Source organism: Eubalaena glacialis, chromosome 5 (assembly GCF_028564815.1).
Source record: "Eubalaena glacialis isolate mEubGla1 chromosome 5, mEubGla1.1.hap2.+ XY, whole genome shotgun sequence".
In the NCBI taxonomy this organism is placed as follows: Eukaryota; Metazoa; Chordata; class Mammalia; order Artiodactyla; family Balaenidae; genus Eubalaena; species Eubalaena glacialis.
In genome coordinates this window covers 93,409,318-93,425,949 of record NC_083720.1, presented here as the reverse complement: position 1 = coordinate 93,425,949, position 16,632 = coordinate 93,409,318, and the positions used below count along the sequence as shown (strand labels likewise).

Below are 16,632 nucleotides of genomic sequence, written 5' to 3'. Positions count from 1 at the left end.
GTCACTTGTCGAAGAAAAGCACATAATAATTTGTTTAATTTAAACAATGGGGAGGAAGGGGAAGACATCTGAACTGCATTTCTTATGTAAATGAATGTTTATTGGACTTTCGGGTGCTATAGAAATACAACTTCTGTACTGAGGAGGCATGATTACACATATTGATCACGCAAGAGGAATACAGATCAGTACGAAAACTGCTGTACCCTTTAGTTATTTTGGAGACAAACATATTAATCATGTAAGGTAAAATTGGATGCTGCTTTCTGTCTTTGAACGCTGTGAGGATGCCTTTGTGTTCCAGGAAATGCTTGGTGCAGAACCATCAGATTTCACGTCTCCTCAAAGAAGAGGTGTGTTGAGGTAGAGATAGTGCTTGGCAAGCCCCAGGCAAAAAGCATTCTCCTTATTCTTATAGATCCAACAGAGTTGATGAATTAAATAACTAAATGAAAATACAATGGGTAGACGAGTAAATGGAGAAATAAAAAATATAAGTGACATTCTTAAAGTAGCTCTTGGTGAGTCCACACTCCCAGATATTCAACAAATTATATATGGAAAAGAGAAGCTTGGAAATTGTCAAATGCCTGAGGTTAACCACAGTGAGTGTTGGCTCTGGTCCCTCCAGGACACCAGCAATTGGCTGAAATAAGGGGAGCTGGAATTCCAGAGCAGTCCGGGTCTGCCGTTCTCGCTCAGTGGGCTCGGGGAGGGAGTTGAGAGCCGGCTTGCTCCACGGCGGCCCGCAGGCCCCGCACCTCGGACCCCTCCACGCGCTCTCTCTCCGCTCTCTCCCCACCTCCTCGACTCCCCAAGGGGAGGGAAATGAACCGTCAGGTGCGACCCAGCAGGGGGAGTGGGTGAGCTGGCCCGAGGGCAGCCCGCAAGTGTCCCGGAGTGTGGGTGTGGGGTAACTTGGGTGGGAACGGCGTGGAGGCCACCACGACGAAGTCCTGCGCCTCGTCGATGGGGTGTGTGCAGAAAGAGCGCGGATAAATAGGAGGCTCCCTCTTCCCGGCGACACTCGCGTAGCCTGTCGGCCGCCCGCCTGGGGTAGTGTTCGCCCGCCCGGTAGCCGGGTGCCAGCCTGGGGAGTAGTTTCGCTTCCTGCTAGCTCCGGGATTCGTTTCCAGGCACCCCGTCGGGCGCCCGTGGCCCGGGAAGGGGGCGCAGGAGGAGGCGGGAGACTCGTCTCGGGGCTGCTGGGCCCGGCAGCGGGGTTGATGGCCCGGGCCGCCCCGGGCAGCGGCGCCAGCTCCCTGCCACTGCTCCTGGCCCTCGCCCTGGGTAAGTGGCCGCACTGGGCGCTGGAGACCCAGGAGGAAAGTCTAGGGTGGAGTCGCAGGGAGGGCGAGCTTTCCGCGCTGGCATTTGGACCCGAGGGGGCCCTGGGGTTGGCAGGGCCGGGTCGAAGAACTTGGACGACTGGGGTAGCACGAGGTTAAGGATCCGGCACTTGGGCACCTGGGGCTGCACCTGTTGCGGCGGCCCTGGGCGCAGGGGGCGGTCCGAGGGCGGAAGGGATCCCGTGGGCGGGCGCAGAGCGGAGGGCCGGGGCGCAGGTGCTCTTGGGCGTTGCAGCGCGGTGCCCGCGAGCGAGGAGGTGTGGCAGGTGGGCGATTTTTGAAAATCCACCAAAGCGGGAGCCCCGGAGACTAGACCGCAAAGACATCCCCTGGGAAGAAGAGGAAAGGGAACTCCTTGGCTTGAGATGCAGGCCGCCGGGAGTGCGGAGCAAGGTGGAGAGCAATTTGCCTGGGCACCCTGGGCGCGTGCTAGAGAGAGGAAGGGGACGACCCCGGAGAGACGAGAGCTGAGGAAGGCCCGAAAGTGAATTATTCCACCCCTTTCTTGCCGGCGAAGTTGGGAGGAGCCAGGAGGAGGGAAAAAAGATTCAACATTTGAGACCTGGATCTCCTGTTCCTGATAGGGAAACAAAAGGAAAGGGAGATGACATATTTTCCTGAGGGCACTATTGATGAAACACATAGATGCTTTACTTGGAATATATTATTTCCTATTTTAAGGAGAAGTTGCAGAGAGAAAACTTTTCTTCACTTTGAAGGTGAAACTTGGGTGGTTAGGTTAAGGACTACTGGGTGTGGTCGGTCACCTGGTGTGAGGGAAGAGTGGCCCGTGGGAGAAGCGGTAGGATGCCTGGCCCTCCCGGGAGGCTCTCCTCACCTCCTTGGGAGTCAGTGCTGGCAGAGAGAGAGCTGGAACTTCGGATGCTGGGGCAAGTTTATACTGCTGGAAGCAAGGTTCCCCTCACCCTCTAGTATGGGAAGGTAGCAGGTAGATACTTAAGTGGGAAAATCCTACTACTGCAAGACATCCCCTCTGCATCATGGTCATTTGTGCGGGGTGCAGGCAGAGGGAAGGGAAACTGGCAATATTTTGTAGTCCTAGCTGGGATGAGGAGTAGGGACATCTGGGCTTGGGGCATCAATGTGGGAGGAGGAGCGTCTCCACAGCTGAAGTGTCTATGTGAAAGACACTTGGAAAGGGCCAGCCTGGAAAGGGCCAGGCTTTCTCTTATGGAGGAAAAGAGGTGGGATCTAAATGGAAACCTCCATTTGGCTGTGTCCTTGGAATAAGAGAGGTGCCTTAAAGGTGTCATGACCTTGGTAAGAAGTGGATCAGACTTAGATCATGGTTAGAGAGAAAGGACTGATTTACAAACCCTGCAGAGGAAGAGGTCAGAAACAATTTAGCGATGGAGTGATGTGGAGCCTGAAGAAGGGCAATGGACCTGAGAGTTAGGCCTAGAGACAGTACTATGCTTTTGCCAGCATCACTTGGATGAAGCTGGCATTCTCTTCCTCCATTTTATCCCGTCTGTCCTACTGTCAAAGTGTTTACTGAAAATCTGCTACAGTCAGCAAGATGCTAGAGTATATGGGAATGAGGGTGGGAGGAGGGCTCAAGAGAGTCCTAAGACATGATTCTTGCCCTAAAAGATGTTATGTTGAAGTTGGGAATGCAGGACTAACAGATGTGAAACAATAGGAGAAAAAGTCATGAAACCGGAGAAAGGAGAGCTCAGCAGGGAGGGATGGAGCAGTGGGGAGATTGCATGGAGGACCTGAGTGGGTAGGATTGAAACTTGGTAGGATTTGAAATATCAGTAGTAGGGGAGAGAGGGGGCCGAAAGGCAGTAAAAGCATTTAGTAAAGGGTTGGTGATGGGAATGAGATTGATTTCCTAGAGATACAGGCAGTCAGCCTGCCAGAAAGCAGAACTGATGAGAGGCAGACAAATTATGAAGAGCCAAAAAAGCCAGATTAAAATATTTTGATATAAATCAATAAACAGTTAATCACACACCATCATAGGTCTTGAATACAGAGTGATATAATACAAACAATGATTTAAGGAGATAAACCTGGCAGTGGGGTGCAGTGTGGGAGGAGGGGAGAGGGCCAGAGGACCTGATTGTCTCAGGTATAATCCAGGCACAAGCTAATACAGGACAAGATTAGGGTGATGTGCCAGCAGAAGTGTTATGGTAGAAATGACTATTTCAGGTTGATGGACATTCTTCCCTATTTACTATCACACGGTACTTTATTTTTTTCTCAAAACTTGTCAAAAGGCAGAAATGAAAAAAACAAAACAGAATTTTAATCCAGTGCTGTTGTAACTCAGGGTAACCTAAGTGTGCAACTGCCTTGTTGAATGTTTGGTTTAGGGAATTGAATTCAGTCTCTAGACTCCCTAAGAGGCTCCACTCCTTGCAAAATGCCAAAGGATGTAATTTGTTGACATCAGTGTTTCCATTAAATGGTCCTATTTAACTTTTAAGTCTCATTCCTAATTTAAGTCACATGTTATCTTATTTACTTCTCGAAAAGAATGTGAGCAATGGCTGTGTGATGTTCTAGGTGTGCGTGCGCGCGTGTGTATGTGTGTGTGTGTGTATGTCACAGTGAAAGTGCCTTTAGAGCTGGCACTGAGCAGACCTGGTTCCAGCCTGACCTGAGTGAGACCTGGTTCCAGCTTCTGCCGTTCCGTGACTTGAGATGTCTGTAAGTTACAATTTTCTGGGCATTGTTTTTCTCATTTATAAAATAAACGAGTTGCTTTAGATGAGACTAAGGTGCTTACCAACTTGACATTCTGCTGATCTTTAACGAACATTTCTACTGGGAATTTAAGAGAAAATTTATTTACAATAATATTTAACTTCCATTTACTTGTAATGGATCTTTGTTTCCTGTAAACTTTACCTTAACAAAGAGAACCAAACAATGCTTGGTTGGATGCTTCCTTCTTAGGTAAATATGGTAAATATGGTAAAGGGGCAATAACTTTGTTTAAAGTTTTTTTTTAATCTTGAAGAAATTGGACTCCCTATTTATTCTGTTTTTAAATTTCTCCCTCTCATCCAATTGCTATAACAAACTAAAGCTAAAATCATAATTAGTGAAAAAGGGAAAAAACCATTTCTTTTTAAAAAGATGAGTGAGTTTTAAGGTCAAAAATATGTTCCCCTCCTTATTAAAATCTAAACCATTAATATATGTAAGTTGTTTTTTTAACTTCTTGAGAATATGAATGTATTCATGATGTAATATCTAGGTTTCAAGTTGTAAAGCAAGTAGGTGGCAGCAGGGAAAATTCTCATTGTACAAAGGAAGTAGCTGAAGCCCCACATGGTGAAGATTTTAGAATTTGCCTCTTCAGATATGCTTTTGGGCTTAGAAGGGCATTGGGAGTTTTTTCCTCTTCAAAAATCCCAGGTTTCACAGGCCACACTTGCATATTAACAAGTGTTACAAATCAAATTTTGCTATTGCTCCATTCTCAGTTTTTGTGTGGAAATTCCCAAATAATTCTGGAAGAAAGATCCCAATAATGCAGACAAGCTTTGTTGTGCCCCACTGAAGGTGGCCCTGCTGATGCTTGGCCTGCAACTATCTGTGCTGAGGTCAAAGGTGCCCAGGACAGAGAGTCCATGTGTCTGTCCATGCCCCTGGCACTGCCCCATCTCTGTAGAGACTGCTCACCCCAGTACCCTGTGCTCCTGAAATCCACGGAGAGCCCAGCGGGAAAGCCTCATCTTGTTTTTTTCTCACCCTCTGATAGTAATCAACTCATGAATGTCACTAGGAGGCATGAATGTCACTAGGAGGCTGAGGGGACAGTCAGAGAAACAGCACCAAGCTGTAGTCCGAGTCACCCTTCTAATCCATGAACCATGCTTGTCAACTTCTCCGCTAGAATTAGTGCCTTCCCAGGAGGGTCCAAATAAGCCAGAATCTGGGCTGCATGCAGTTTAGGCTTAAGCCACGATCCTGATACACTTCTAAAACTGCAGACAAACCCCTGGATCCACAAAGAATCCATATTCCAGTTGGTCAAGAGTCCCCCAAAGTAAAATTTAAGAGGAAAGTCATCTGATTAAAATGGCTATGCTTTGTACTGCTAATGACTGCAGTTTGCCCAGCCATATCTGTGTCTTAAAAAAGGGATCTTGGTAGCCCAAATGAATCTATAATTGCTAGATTTTAAAGAAATGAGGAGATTTTTTAGATGGTTGGAGAGAGATTGGGTATTTAATCTTAATTTACATCAGTTGGATAGTAACCTACTTTGATTATCAGCAAGATCAAGTCAAATAGCGAAGAAGTACTTTTATTCATTCTTTACATTTTTTTGAGGATATGTAGTATATTATTTACCTGACCTGTAGACCAGAAGCAGTGATTCTGAAACAGTGACAAAATGTATAACAATGTTTGTGTTCAGCCTTCTTATTTCAAAGTGCCTCAGTTGGTTGTATAACAGGATGAGTTACTAATATAGCATTTTTCTCTTTGCAAAACCATGGATTTACTCATTCCATTAGCCTTATGTTTGAGATGTTGAGATGTATAAAGAGTTCCTGGCACATAGTGGGAGCTGAAAACATATTAGTTAAATGAATGAGTGAATGCAAGTGGCTGTGTGTGACAATGCCCAGGCATTAAAGGAACAGCAGTTTCAGTAAAGAAAACAGTTCTATTTCTTGTTGGCAAAACATGCCCACTACTCAGAGATGATGTAGAAGGTAGTGTTTCTTCATCTCTTCTTACTTGGGACTTGCTTCCCGTCTTGATAGAGATCCTTTCACAGATGGACTTTTGTTTGGCAAGTAGTAAGTCTACTTCTGTTTCTCGTGTTCGGTAATGCTACCTATCCCTCATATATTTGGTTCAAGGGCAGATCTCATCAGTCAAAAATATAGGCTTTTCAAATAGGTGTTTCAAGCGGGGAGGGAAAAGCATTGGACTCAGGGCATTCTCCAATGGTTCATTAAAAAATGCCCTTTGAATTCTGTGAGGTGTGAGGTGATTTGCTCTCTTAATTGATTAGAATTTCTTCTAATGCACATGTGTTTCATTAGCTGGGAGTAACCAAGTTGTTATGTTCACGGGTTTCTGCTTAGTATTAAATATATAGAAAACCTTTGGTGGCGCCTGTAGAAGTTGAGATAGGTTTGCTGGGAGGCTGAATGCAGTCTGACTTAGTGTTGAGGACTTCTCTGGCTAATGTTATGTGTAAATATTTCACAGCTATCAATTGTCTGGATTCCTTGATGGTTAGATCTAAGTACTGTGAACCACACCGTCCAGGCCTGTCCAGAGTAGGAGAGGAAGGCTTACCTCTGCCCCTAGTGCAGAAAGCCCAGTAATAAGGACAGGAAATTGTCATCAGAGCTGAATGAGGCCGTTTTAGGAGACCCAGACTCGACTTGTTCATGACCACCTTCCTGCTGAGTTTCTGACATTTGACTGGTCCAGTCTCATAGGGTGACTGACACAAGATGCTACTATGCATTCAGATATCTGTTTAACCTTGGGTATGGAATCTCACCATAATAACTCTTTACATTCTGGGGACCCTCACAATTGAAAGAGCATTTTCATACCATTACCTCATTGATCTTTACACCAAAAATAATAGCAGAGCAGTTATGTAGTATGCATGCTGGGCATTATTCTAGGAGTGTAATAACTTGTTTCCCCCATATAACACTATCCACTGAACACACAAGCTAGACATAATGGATTATTCCCATTTGTAGACAAGGATATGAGGCATAGAGGCATTAAGTAACTTGTCTAAGGTTCTGGCTTTATGAGCCTGAACAACGAGGATGAAGTGACAGTGCCTGGATCATAGTAGATAAATATTTGTTGCTGAATGGGGGAGACAGTGGGCGATAGGACACTAAAGTATAGTACAAGGACATATCACTGTATTTAAGAGGAACCCAGTTCTCCTGACTTATTTTAAAAGCATTTAAGTTCATTCTAGCAGTCTCCTACCATCTTTGCTTTCTCTGCTGCCTACCCATACATCTGTGGCACCCCAGGCTCTGGCTATACCTCATGTTCTTGGACTCTTGGCTCTTCATCCCAGCCAGGATACCTGCCTACTCATATCCCAGGCCCAGGCCATCCCAGCTGGTAGTGAACAGTTGGCATTGATCAGACCAGGTGTTTTCCTTTGGTCTGTGCCTAGAATCACTGTGGCCATCCTACTCTGACCCTATCCTTAAATGAACCTGAACCTGTGGGTGACTCCTGCACTTTCCTGGACTGCTTGCAACACTATGACACTTAGGGCACACTCCTTAGGGCAAACGGAGAGAGGTGACCTTGCTTTACATTCCCCCTGATTGGACCTGTAGGCCTATTCCTGAGGAGTAAAGAGAGCATATCCTGCGTCAACGTGATGTTGTAGTCAAGAGTGTAGGCTCTGAGCCAGACCATCTAGGTGTGACTCCCCTGCTGCTGCAATTTACCAACTCCTTAATCTTGGACAAATCTCTTAAACCCTCTTGGCCTCAGTTTCCTCATCTGTAAAAGCTGACAGCAATAGAACCAAGAGTATTATGTGGACTAAGAGAGTGACTACATAAAGCACTTAAACTGTGCCTGGAACATAGTTAAGTTCTGGATTAACATGAGCTATTATAATGGATAATTGGAAAGCACAGAAGAAATCATTAATTTAAAAAAATTTGGATTTTTAAATTCTGGGTACTTCTGAAATGTAATTAGGGTCTACCAACTGGTGGAAAAACTTTCCCTTGCCTTTATTTCTCAAATTCCTGCTCCCATTAGTTATGAAATAGGCAATAGATAAAAATTCTCAAGAGTTCTATTTTGGCTGGCTTTGATAGGAAGGAACAAATGTAAGAAATGCCACTGTAAAAGCAAAGTGCTTATCTGTTTCTAAAAAAAAGTCTATAGATTCTTCTTCAACTGCCAATTTTGATCCTAGTTTTATGCAGTGAAAAGCTTTCCAGCACTTTCCTGGCACTGATACCAAAACCCAACATCTTAAGGTGAATCAGATAAAAAGTGAGCCTTCACTAGCAGAGAAAAATGAAATATTTACAAGATAATTTTAATACTTTTAATCTCATCAAAATGGGGTTGTCTCATTTATTGGGGTTATACAAATAATTGCCTTAACTAAAAAGAAATAAACTGTCATTTTGGAAGAATGAATGATGATGCAATGTCAAAATTCATTTCTAAATGTCAGACAAATGGAAAATAAACAAGTTGTTTTAGAAAAGTTTTCTAATGACAAAATAATTTTTTTTAGATTTTGAGGAGCAGACAGCCATGCATAAATATTCAGTTTTTCCGTAATAATTGTCTTGTAACATTGAGAAAGTTACTTAATCTCCCTGTGCTGCATTTTCTTATGTATAGAATGATAATAATGATAATAGTACCTATCATCTAGGGACACAGGAGTGTTTTGAGGATAAAATGGGATAATGCAGGAAAAGATTTTAGTAGAATAGTTGGCTAGAAAATACTCAATATTTATTAATATTCTTAACTTTGTGAATATGTAGATAACTTTTAAAGTATTTCATAGGTATGTCTAAAAAGGAGAAATAGAATCATTGTGTTCATTTAAGCCAGCTGGAGTGTGTTTGTACTTTGATCAAAGGAAATTGCTGTAATATTCACCACTGGAAGCAAGCAAAGGAAAAAAAAAAAAATAGAAATCATAACCATGCTTTCAACAGTTCTTTAAACAGTTCCATTAGAATGTAAGTACCACGATGGTAGGGATTTTTGTCTGATTTGTTCACAGCTATATTCCCAGTGCCTAGAGGATTATTATGCATAGTAGGTGCTCAATATATATTTGTTCAAAGAATAAATCTGAATGCACACAGGCCAGGAAGTTCTCCTAGACCCGTAGCTTCTCATAGCGCGTCGCAAAGATCTTGACGTAAACCTTGTAATTTCAGCATGTGCGCATGCGCGTGCTTTCCTAGCTGCCACAATCAGAAACTAGAACTGTTTTCCAGCATCTGTTTATATTCCATCTTTAATGTCTTCGAATTTGCTAACAATGACTTATTTTAGACAGTTCCTCACTGAGATGGCGGCTGTACCTCCTATTCCGGAGTAGGCTGACCTGGTAGAATGAGATTTGCTCATGACATTGAGATATTGACTACCACTATCGGCAAAACGGGAACTTATCCAAAAGCAAGAATTTATCCCGAACCACTGTGGCATAGTGTTGGGTCGGTTGTTGGGAAGTACAGTCTTTATTTCTAAAACATGTAATAATGAGGAAGACATAACTAAGTATTTGTACTATTTTAAAGTGTGTCTAATACTATTATAAAGTGTGTCTAATACTGTGTTTAGTATTAAGGAGAGCTGTCCAAGTCGCTGTCTTTCCAAAAAGAGTTTGTATTATATTGGGTATAAATGTTCATCAGAAATGAAACATCGTATAGTAAGTAGTTCAATACTTAACAGAGTTTAAATTACCTAGTACAGGCTAAACATCTCAGAGAAGGAGAATTTATTATGGGCTGAAGTGATTGTGAAAAAAATATCACCAAGGAAACAGGGAATTGAGTTAGTTTTTCCACGATGGTGGTAGAGGAAAAAATTGGGAGAAAAATTAGAAGGTGGATAAATTAATTACTTGTTTTCTTTTTTTTGGTGCAGCAGAGAGTGAGCAGACTCAAAGCATAGAACAAAGAGTTGATTTTGTGTGGTATTGAGGGAAATATTGACTGAATAAGGACTTGTTTTTCAGAATGAGGACATTAGGCAGGATCCTGAATTTTTAAATTTTTTTTTTTTTTTTTTTTTTGCCGATGAGTGTCCTGGTTGTCATGCCTTCGGCTCTTTGGTCCTGAAGCGTTTGCTGGAGAAAGCAACTCATCGCTGGCCACCAACACCCTTACCCCACAGGCAGCGTAACCTACACCCTCCCCCAGGATCCTGAATTCTCAATGCAGTGACATCTTTGCAGGATTTCCAAGGAACTGGAGCTAGGAGGTTTTGTAATTTACATACATTTATGCTTTTAATTATATGTCAAGACCTTATTTTAAAATATTATATGGTCTCCTACCTGAGGAACCTGTTTTAATTCTGTGGGAATGTCTAGACTCCATTTTTACTGGAGGCCCTATAGCTTGGTGAAGAGCTAAGTACAGATCAGAGGCTGACCTGAGTGGTTTGCTTCAAGGTTCCTAACGATGTACAGCTAGGTTTTCTAAGGCTGGAGGTGGCTCATAACCAGGGGGTAGCCCCACACCCATCTTAGAGTAGCAGTGTCACCTGGAGAAAGAGACTTATCCAAGAGGACAGATTCAGGGAACTGGCTCATGACCACATAACACTTAGAGGAAACTAAATGGGAATGAACTTTATTCTTCTCACAGAAGACCTCACTTTATTCTGTGACAGCTCCATTCTCTACCATTAAGGGCATCATTTTGTCCCTAACTCATGTTAGAAGGACTCCTTCTCGGGAGTGCAATAATAATGGATAATGGGTAGCTACTGTGATATTTTCAATAGGGGAATTATACAGGGAGTGCAGTGGTTTTAAGATTGGTTTTACCTAGCCCAGAAAGCCTGGACCAGGCAATGGAGGGAAAGGAATAAATTCAATAAATATTTCTAAGCAACAATTTATATGACGTAATGACTTGTCTAAGTAACAAAAAAAGAATTAAAGCTGTTTCCAACACTGTTAACCTGGGAGAGAACAAGAATTTATGGTGCCATATGTGAAAGAGAACTTCCTTTTTCTGGTAGGGATGTGAACTGCTTTTGAGACATTCAGAAGTCTTATGAGCATTTGGAAATATGGATGTTGACTTCAAATTAGAGCAGTGGACCCCAGGTCTGATTGTTCTTCCAAGAAAAGCAAAAAGTACAGATTATTAGACCTCTCCCCAGACCTACTAAAGTCTGGTTGACATGTCCCTATGAATCTAAATTTTTAAAGACTTTCCAGGAGAAGAAACAAATTTTCCTTGTGGAATAACTGCAAATAATAGAGGTGGATACTCCCCCCTCTAGGAGGTAGAGCTTAATTCCTTGACCTCTTTGAGTGTAGGATCTGGATTTGGTGACTTGCTTCCAGAGAATAGAGTATGAAAAGGAAAAAAAATAAATAACTTTACGGTGCAAAAATCTGGTGAACACTACCTTAACCAAGTGGTCAGGGTAAATGTCATCAAAGATGCCAAATTCCTAAGAGTTTTGACACATAAAAAGGACATTAATGGAAAATTGATGAAGTCAGAATGAAGTCTTGAGTTTAGTCAATAGTAATCTACCAATGCTGGTTCTTAATTTTGATAAATGTACCACAGTAGTGAAAGATGATAATATTAGAGGAAATGAAAGTGGGTGAGGGGTGTACAGGAATGCTGTGTACTTTGCAACTTTTCTGTAAATCTAAAATTATTACAAAATAAAAAAAAATTATTACAAAAAAGGCTCTACAGGAAATTTTAATGGCCAGCCAGTTTGGACAATCATCTGGTTAGAAAATAGGGCTGAAAATATAAATGAATCATTTAGCTGATTATAATTTCAGGCTCTAGCACAGTGCCTAGCACACAGTAAACCCTCAGTACATATTTGTTCCAACACTAAGTCTATGGGTATTTTGTGAGATCAAATGGCATTATGAAAAAGAAAACCAAGGCATAATCATAGATAGAAAGTAGAATGGTGGTTGCCAGGGATTGGGGGAGCAGGAAATGGGGAGTTAGTGGGTATAGAGTTTCAGTTTTGTGAGATAAAAAGAATTCTGGAGATCAGGTGGTTATGGTTGTACAACAATATAAATGTACTTAATATCATTGAATGGTTTATTTAAAAATGGTTAAGATAGTAAGTTTTATGTTGTATATATTTTACCACAATAAAAGTGATCGGAAGAAAAAAGGACTGAAAGTAGCGTGTTGATGGCACCCATATATGGTGTGGGAGTCAGAAAAGTAACTGGCAGAGTTGAGTGAAAAGGGAAGGATAAGTCAAGAAGCCAAGAGGAGGGTGAGTTTTAGATGGAAGATTTGGGAAGATCAACCATATCAAATACTGTGGAGATGGAGGAGGCTGAGGCCCAGGAGGAGGTCACTGGTGAGTGAGCTCTGAGGAAATCACTGATGCTCTGGAAAGACAAGAGAGAGGAGATTGATGGGGAAGCCAAAGACACACACACACATACACACACACACACACACACACACACACACACACAACTGAAAGGATAGAAGGATAGAGGTCAGGGTGGTGGGTAGAAAAGAGAAAGTTTTGGTTATGAGAGTCAATTTCAAATAGTTGAAAAGTTGACCCAACAAAGGTTTCCTCTGTGTAGTTCAGAGTATACAACTTGGATTAATGAACTAACATTCCTGGAAGACAGCTCTCACATTAATTTAGGAAATTTTCTCCCAAGTAGAGCTCTGAAAAAATGGAATCAGCTGCCTTGGGATGTGGTGATCTTCCCATGCCTGGGCATGTCTGTGGTCTGGATTGCATTCATGGGAAGCTGTGTAGAGGTGATTCCTAGTGAGGTAGGAGTTGGACCAAATGACCACCAAAGGTTCTTATGACTCCATGAATTATAGATGCTACTATAATGTTACTTCACTTTGGGGGTACTTTGGAGGTTGGTACTGTCAGCTGACTTCTCTGCAAGGAGAAGACGCAGGACAGATGGAGACCTGGGGAGCTAATGGTAAAGAATTTTGAAAAAGAAAATCACTTGAGTGACTTCACTCCCGCCCGGCCCAAACTGTATTACACCATATCTTTTCCTGAATAGAAATATCAAGGTTAACATCACCAATAATGCCATGTAGATATCATGTACCCCTCATATGATGTGATGAGAGGACATCTTGGGACATAGTATCAATCCCTTGCCCCAGGCTCAGTTTTTGCCTTAAAGACGCTGCACTCTTTATATTTTACCATCTATTAAGATAATAATTATGACCTGGGATCCTGTTGAGGCAGGGAAAAACCCTAGCATAACTATAATTGATAAATTATATTGACAAAAATTTCAAATGTTATTATTTCAGGAGACAAATTTCTAACATTGCAGATTTCTAACATCCTATGATAAGAAACTTCTGTGAGAAGATTCTCTACTTGTTGTTAGATAAATGATAATTATCCTGTAATAGAGAGTAAGAAGAACAAAATGTGATTTAGATGCCAGGTGAAACGATACACTTTCCATTTGCCTTCGCAGAAGGGTAGCAAAAGAAATGCACCCCGTTCTTTCTTAACGATTTCTACCCAACAGCATTCACCACTATTAAATACTTCTTGATTTCTAGATTAGTCAGCTGCTTTATTCAGGATGTGGTGAACAGACATTGAAGTTTCAACTGGAAACGTGGTGTGACTATTTCTTAATGAGTCATTTTCATAGGTCACACAAGAAAATCAATTGAATTATTTCACAGTCACACCACACACATCAAGAAGGCCCTTGTTTCTTGATACTTCTCTGTATAATTCTTCACTCCAGCTGGACATCTTTACTTATTGTCCCCCCAAACACACTCAGCTCATTTCTACGTCATTGCCTTCGGTCCAGTTTAGTTTCCAACTTCTTTTGTGAGAGTTGTCCCTATAATTTCTTCAGCTTAACATTGCCTCTTTTTGGAATTCTATTAGAATTTATTTTCTTTATACCTGGCAATTATACTGTCTGATATTGATTGACTGATTGATTGATGTTTCTGGTCTCTGCAAATGGTTTGATCAATAAAGATAATAATGGGTTAATGTTAAGTTGGCTTGAGTTATCCTAACATTTTAAGGGCCTAAATTCTGGGGCTTTTTCAGGTTGGGAGAGTGTCTACTCTGACACCCTATGTTCTTTTCTTTACCATTATTAAAGTTTGATGACTGTTTCCTCATGGGTCAGAGGCTGTGTTATCGCTGGATCCAGAAGCCAACTCCACTATTCCTCCTCACTTTGCACTCAGATAATCCTCCTCGATAACAAATTGTTCTTTTTCCATGGTTCCTTTTGCCTCCTCTCTTTGAACTATTATGGAAATTCAGTTATCCCAGAGCTTTTCATTTAAAGCACTACAATGTCTGACTGTCTGGTCCGGCCTTATCATAAAGCGATAGAATTCAAAACGTCAAGTTTTGACAACTGATGATTTCTAAGAAACTAGCTCTAGGTTGCTATAGGGTTCCCATTCAATTTAGTCATTGTTGTCACAGACTTAATAACGGTCATGGCAAAAATAAAAAAGGTTGATTTACTGGCAAAGGCATTATCATGGTGTTGACAGCTTTCAGATGTATGAGTTAGTTTATGTATGACAGGTTATTAAGTTACTTCCCTCTCTGGGCTTTAAAAATATAAGAGTGTGGAGTTCTTTTATGAGTTAAAAAAAATGTTATCCATCATTCTAAGCCCTTCTTAAACACCAAGATATTGTTTCTACCATTTGGAATAGAATTTTTTTTGGAGGAGGAGGAAGGAGGTCATATTCTACTCTCCTGATTTTGAATGGACATAAACTATTTGTGAAGACTCTCTTATTTTTTCTCTACCCTTGTCTTGGCCTCCCCTCCTGGCTCTGAAAATCTGGAAGCCTGTCTTTCAGTTTTATAGAATAGGCAGTCCTCCAGGTGGTGTGATTTGAGAGACCTTAGAAAAATCTCTCCTTGTCCTGGATCAAGGCTCCCCCGAGGTGTCCTGATGCCCCCAATCCTCACTGTACTGGGACACAAAATCGTGCACTTCTTAAGGGCCTTTCAACTACCTCCCTTGTCCCTTGATCAGCTCTCCACTCATACCAGCTTGACCCTCTTTTGGGACTTCGAGGCCATGTCCCAGGTCATGTGTTCTGGCCTCTCACTCACCAAGGGACCAGAGATTGGGGGAGGCAGCACCCAGTGGGGAAAATTTTGTCCAAAAGAAAATGGGTGATGGAAGTGACTGGGGCAGAGAAATTCCTCCTTCATTCTTTCTTCTGTGAGCTACTTCAAGACGCAGTTCCTTTCTGAGCCTTTTACATGGCCCATGGATGAGTGAATGTGTCACTCATTTCAGTGTCTTTGTGGCGCACTCTGGAGCTGCACCCAGCATGATGGGTACACACATTGCATTGCTTTGCCTCCTTCTCTGCTTGCTTCCCTTTTTCTCATTCTCATGGCCCAGAGCTTGTATCTCCCCAATAAAGTGATAACCCCTTAATCTGTGTCTCAGGCTCTGCTTTCCAGAAGACCCAGGTTGAGGCACTTGATTCTAGAGTATTTCTATTGAGCTAAGCAATTTCTCTCCTTGCAGGTCTGCTTTGAAAGCAAATACATTTAGAAAGGGAAATCTGTAAAGAAATTATGTTCTATTAGGGGAAATGTTAAAGCAGTAAGAGGATACTTGTTTATAGGAGGGGAAAAGACAACAACAAAAAAAGACAGAAAAGGAGTTAAAAAAAGATGAAGGAGAACATCAATGTCAAACTTAATCTATTTCACACGTTTTTACTCAGCCACCCATAAGCTCAATATGTTAAACAGCATTTCCACCACTTAATGTATTTTTTTCAACTCCATTTTAGACATGTCCTCTTTTTGGACGTAGAAAATACTTTTTGTGTATAGTATGCATACTCAAGATTCTGTTTTTCTTTTTGACAATAAAGATACATTGGGAAATTCCCCAGATGCTTATAGTTTTTACTCCCGACGTTGATTTAAATTTTAAAATTTTGTTAACTTTATTTTTCAGAAATTAAAATTAGATTTCTAATCAAATATAATCTATTTGACTGTTAAATAGTATCATCTAAGATCTGACTTTATCTGTTATATTTGTATCACTGAATCACTTAACTAACCAACTGAATCATTAACTCCCATCTGACATAAACACCATGCTGCATAATGGCAGAACTGTGCTGAAAATACAAAGAATCATACATGCAGAAGATGACATATTTCTATTAATCAGTTGAGGTGCATTAACGTCAAATATCTTTTTAAAAACACTGGAAAAAAGCAGCATGTGGAAAGACCAACATACAGATTTTCCTCATTGAACACATATGTATAAGTGCACTATAGAAGTATAATATGTATGTGTATTTATCTTTTGTAGTTTGTTTCATAAGCATATTTTATACACAAGTCAAATCACATCATAAATGTAGAAATTTGTCAATATTCATTAATGAGAGTTGAGAATCTATATTTTACTAGAGTAATAAGAATTCTTTTTTTACTTCTGTTCTCTTAGAGCTGCTATTTTGTTGAGTGCCTATCTTGTGCCAGACATTACTGGGGTTAATAATTCATAATT

The 16,632-nt window shown here is 41.3% G+C and overlaps 1 protein-coding gene across 1 annotated transcript in view; it reads left to right on the top strand.

Annotated features, from left to right (window-relative positions):
* The first annotated feature begins 256 nt into the window (after positions 1–256).
* BTC (betacellulin) overlaps positions 257–16,632 on the top strand; it is a 41,380-nt gene continuing 25,004 nt past the window's right edge. Inside the window, exons 1-3 of the mRNA XM_061191021.1 lie at positions 257–353; positions 703–840; positions 940–1,290. Coding sequence (XP_061047004.1) covers positions 257–353; positions 703–840; positions 940–1,290 — 586 coding nt within the window. The remainder of the gene's footprint in view (positions 354–702; positions 841–939; positions 1,291–16,632) is intronic.